At 36.0% G+C, this 4885-nt stretch overlaps 1 protein-coding gene across 1 annotated transcript in view; it reads right to left on the reverse strand.

The window, feature by feature from the left end:
* The window catches only part of COPS5 (COP9 signalosome subunit 5), a 21056-nt gene that overhangs the window by 13221 nt on the left and 2950 nt on the right, over positions 1-4885 (reverse strand). Inside the window, exons 2-5 of the mRNA XM_003797249.1 lie at positions 4277-4511; positions 2942-3070; positions 1654-1719; positions 843-928 (exon numbers count right to left, since the gene is read on the reverse strand). Of these exons, the coding sequence (XP_003797297.1) occupies positions 843-928; positions 1654-1719; positions 2942-3070; positions 4277-4511 (516 nt within the window). The remainder of the gene's footprint in view (positions 1-842; positions 929-1653; positions 1720-2941; positions 3071-4276; positions 4512-4885) is intronic.

Consider the following 4885-nt stretch of genomic DNA (forward strand, 5'->3'; position numbering starts at 1 on the left):
AGACAGTCAATGACAGCCACATAGGAATAAGGAAGACTGTTCCAGGCAGCGGGAAGAGCAAAGGCAAAATCCCTGAGGGATGAGCCTGCCTGGCACATCTGACAAAGTGTAAGGAGGCCAATATGGATGGACTGGAGAGAGCCAAAGTTTAGCAAGAAGAGATGAGCTCATAGAGTTTGGAGGGGCCCAATCATACAGGGTTATATGATCTTTAAGGACTACAGATCTTATTCTTGGTGAGATGGGAAGTCAAAAGGAGGAACATGATTTGACTTACATTTTAACAGAATCAGTCTGCTTAACAAAAGACCTTGGAGGGGTGAAGGGTAGAAGTATGAGACTAGTTAGAAAGCTAGTGCTATGGTTCAGGCTCCAGATGGCAGGGGTTTGGGTGAAGGAGACAGAAGATAGGTGGTGAGATATAGATAGAAGATAGAGAACACTGTCCCACTGGCTTCTGTAACATTAAAAAACCTTAAGATGAATTCATATACCATAAAATAACCATTTTTAAAAAGCATACAATTCACTGTTTTTTCTTATACTTTGAGGGCTGCAGACATGCTAGTATCAGGTTGTCCCTGAAGAAACCGTATCTCAAGTGTTAATTTAGTATGCGCCAAGTATCTTGTATGGTGAAAAAAAGTTTATGGTTGTAGGAAATATTAAAACAATTATTAATAAAAAGATCTGAACATGATCCTAAGTTCTTTTTTACTGTTCTGTTAAAAGTTATTATGAATGAAATGTTAGTGAAATCATCATTAACACAAGGGACCCGGATTAGATGATACCTTAGGTTTCTTATGATGATCTTGGAATCTTATACATTTTTTACTTACTGTTTGCAGTGTACACCAAAGTCTTCTATTTTATTAAGTGGAATAGTTTGGTATTCAGAAGGTCCTTCATCAGGAGGTTTGTAGCCCTAACCAAAAAGAAAAAAATAGAAGATTTAAAAAATACATAAAAGTGAGATAAGCATTGTATTTCCTAAGTTGCTTTCTATTTCCAGGATCATTAATTTTGGTGAAGAAAATATTCAACATAAACATTCTCATTTAAAAAGAGCACACTGTTTCTACCTTCCCCCAACCCTACTTGACTGCTGTACATTGACTGTAGCTCACGGATTTGTTTTTCTTTTCTTCAGGTGATGTACTTTTGTTCTAGTATCTGTTTCAAGTTGTAGGCTCCCCTTACCGAAGGAAATAGATCTATGTATTTAGCTTGCTGTTTCTCTAGCATCTATCAGAATGCTATGGGCATACAGATACCTATTATTAAATGAAGACTGTTTTTCCAGTACACTTAACAATGTATAAAATAAATGTATTATTTTTTGCTAGAGACAGTTTATGGTAGTTTGACTGATATTTTTCTAAATATTATTGAATTGTTATTAACAAAATAATACTGATTATGTCTTTAAAAACAGGCCAAATATTTGGAATTTAAAAACTTATGGTTTAAAAAATTACCACACATGCCTGTAGTCCCAGGTACTCTGGAAGCTGAGGCAAGAGGATTGCTTGAACCCAGAAGTTTGAAGCTATACAGCACTATGATCATGCCTGTGAGTAGCCACTGCAATCTAGCTTGGGCAACAGACTGAGATGCTGTCTCTAAAAAAAAATAATTAAAAAAAATTACCTTTGGGTATGTCCTAAAGGCTCCAAGATTCACTTTCCCTGCAGATATTGTTCTTGTTGGATCAATCTATAAGACATATTTAATATGTGTGGATATAAAATAATTATGTCTCCTTTTATTTAAACAGTATAAGTCTAGAAATACATATATACATAAAACACTACACACACATGTGCATGCAATAACCTAATAACCAAATCAAGAAACCATAAAAGTTCAATAAAGTGGGTAATTATAGAAGTTAGAGATTAGACTTAGTTACAAGATGGCAGGCTCACGGTGAGGAGTTGTCAAGGGATGAAAATTAGTGTGCCCAGAAGCAGATTTTAAAAGCAGTGTTTTTTTCAAAACATCTTTTTCGTAAGTACTTGATACACCATGGCCGTAGCAGCATCTCAGTAAAATGGGTGATATCAAAGAGAACTATCTTGCAACGTTATTTCCAATCCAAAATGGAGCTTTATATTGTTTGTCACTAATTTATATATTATTCTCTACCAGATGACTCTAATTGCAAAGCAAAGCTTCCTTTGACATCTAATGGCAGGATGCTGCCCTCCTTCTAGAGGACATTACCCATGGACACACAAAACCTATCCCTCTATCAGATCCTATGAACAATGAAGAAACACATGATCAAGCACTGAAAACCAGATTAGCAGAAAAAAGTGAAAACTTTGAGCAAGGACCCATCATAGAACAACTTAGCAAAATGTTCTTTACTACTAAGCACCGTTGCTATCCTTGTGGATAGTAACACACTCACTGTAAGAAACTGAATCCTCCAAAGGACAGATGATACTGAGGTTGTCCAGGGAATCAGAGACAAATGCACTTCATTTGCCATTTGAGAAAATGCAATCTGATATAGTCATTATTGTATAGTAAAAAAGTAATACAAAATGTTTTTTCTATTAAAAAATATTATGTAAAGATTTGCTCATTTAAAAAAAAAAGTTTTCTTTTATAGGTGAATAATTTCTACCTTCCTCAGAGAAACCTGGATTATATTTAAACTATTTAAGCATAACAAAACCACTGACTGAATGCCTATAATGAGCTGGGCATTGAGATATAAGTGTTATGATTACCCTCATTTTATAAAAGAGGGGAAGTAGGATGCACAGAAGTAACTTAAAGTCTCAGCTTCACACTCAACGAATGCTCAAACCTAGGCAGACTGACACCAGAGCCTTGCTCTTTACCACGTTGTTTCTGTTTCTCAATACACTTGCTTTAGTAAATCTTCAAGAAGAACTTAATTAAATCTAGTTTTAAAAATACTTACCACTACTGCTACAAAGGGTTCCTGGAACTGCTGATTGAGCATCTGAGTACTAACATCAATCCCAGAAAGCCAGCAGCCATAGCCTGGGTGGCTGTGATACCAGCCAATTGCATTTTCAAGGCGGCCAACCTAATGAAGAGTGCAAAGGAGCTTAAAGTTCTTGTTTAATCTTAGAGATGCTTGACATTTGTCTACTTATATAACATTATGGTAAAGTAATTGTATAAAGAATAATTTATAGTATATACTGCTTTGAAGTTTAAAAAAAGGATTTTTAAAATAGATAATATGTGTACAAAACACAGAATTTACAAGGTACTATAAGAGTTTACAGTCTCCTTCCCTTTTTTTTCCCCCTTAACTATCTGGTTTCTCACCTTACATGTTAACCCTATGGTGAATCACTTACACCCTCAGAGAGTATTCTTTGCATACAGAATACACATATGACAGTATATCAAACAGGTGTTTTACACTTTGCTTTTCTGCTCAACAAACTATTCTGGAGTTTGTTCTATATAAGTGAACATATAGATAGCTACCTTTTTTTAAAGCCTGCCTGGCAGTCCACTGATGTATATACCATGATTTTTTTTTTTTTTTTTTTTTTTTTTGAGACAGAGTCTCAGAGCCGTGGCATCACAGTTCATAGCAACCTCAAACTCTTGGGCTTAAGTGATTCTCTTCCCTCAGCCTCCCAAGTAGCTGGGACTATAGGCGCCTGCCACAATGCTCGGCTATTTTCTTGTTGTAGTTGTCATTGTTCTTTAGCTGGCCTGGGCTGGGTTCAGTGTATGTAGCCGGCGCCCTACCCACCAAGCTATGGGTGCTGCCAACATACCATAACTTAACTAGCTTTATACTCAGGAACATTTAGGTTGTTTACAAACTTGTTTCTTCTTTTAATATAAAGAGACAGGATCTCACTCTACTTCCCAAGGTAGAGTGCAATGGCATAGTATAGGTCACTGCTTACTGTAACCTTGAACTCCTGGGCTCAAGTGAACCTTCTGCCTCCAGCCACCACAGGAGCTGGGGCTATAGGCATGTGCCTCAATGCCTGGCTAATTTTTTTTCTTTTTAACTTTTTGCAGATACAAGGTCTCACTATGTGGCTAAAGCTTGAATTTTTTGATTTTAAACAGACACTGGATAATAAGAGTTAATTAGAAAAAAATCCATGTTATAAATTTTATCAGGTTTTTAATCTCATATTTTACATAGAAATTTTAAATTTAAAATATAAAAGTTAATGTAAAAAGGGTAATTTTAACTTTAGAAACTCAAAAGTCACCTTAAGACTCTAACTTGTAGTTACTGAACAAATGTATTTACCTGTTTGGCGTTTTCTATGTACGCAGCCATGTACTCATATGCAGCAGCCTGAGCGTTTACTCGGGTTTCAGTGCCCTCTACAGGTAAAGCAAAACTGTCCATAATGATCATGGTTTCACCATCCACTTTTCCTAGCATCAAACCCATCACTTCCAAGTTGCCTCCAGATCTGGCATGCATCACCATTTTCAGTAGCGCCAATGCTGAGATTTTGCAGTACTTAAAGTAATGGTGACTACAAAACAAAATCATGGTATAATTAAATTTCTTATATAAAATGCAATTTCAAAAGACAAGTTTTTGTGACGATAATGAATAAAATCTTGCAGTAATTTACAGTAATGGAAGGGGAATGCAGAATGTGGGAAGAAATGAAGGTCAAAAGGGCAGTTCCTGCAGGGGAAATAATAATAATAATAAACATGTCACAGTCCTGGAAAGGATTCCCTTTTGGGGGAGGGGAAAAAAGTCTGAAGTAGTTTTTTAATAAGCTATTCAAAGAAGGGAATAGTGTGACCAGTTCAATAGACTTTTTATCCATTAATATGGAGTGGCCAAATCTCTGATTCTGACTTGGAATTGATGTGCCTAACTGTTCTTAGGCCTAAC

Source organism: Otolemur garnettii, unplaced genomic scaffold (assembly GCF_000181295.1).
Source record: "Otolemur garnettii isolate 467f Iridium unplaced genomic scaffold, OtoGar3 scaffold00113, whole genome shotgun sequence".
Classification (NCBI taxonomy): Eukaryota; Metazoa; Chordata; class Mammalia; order Primates; family Galagidae; genus Otolemur; species Otolemur garnettii.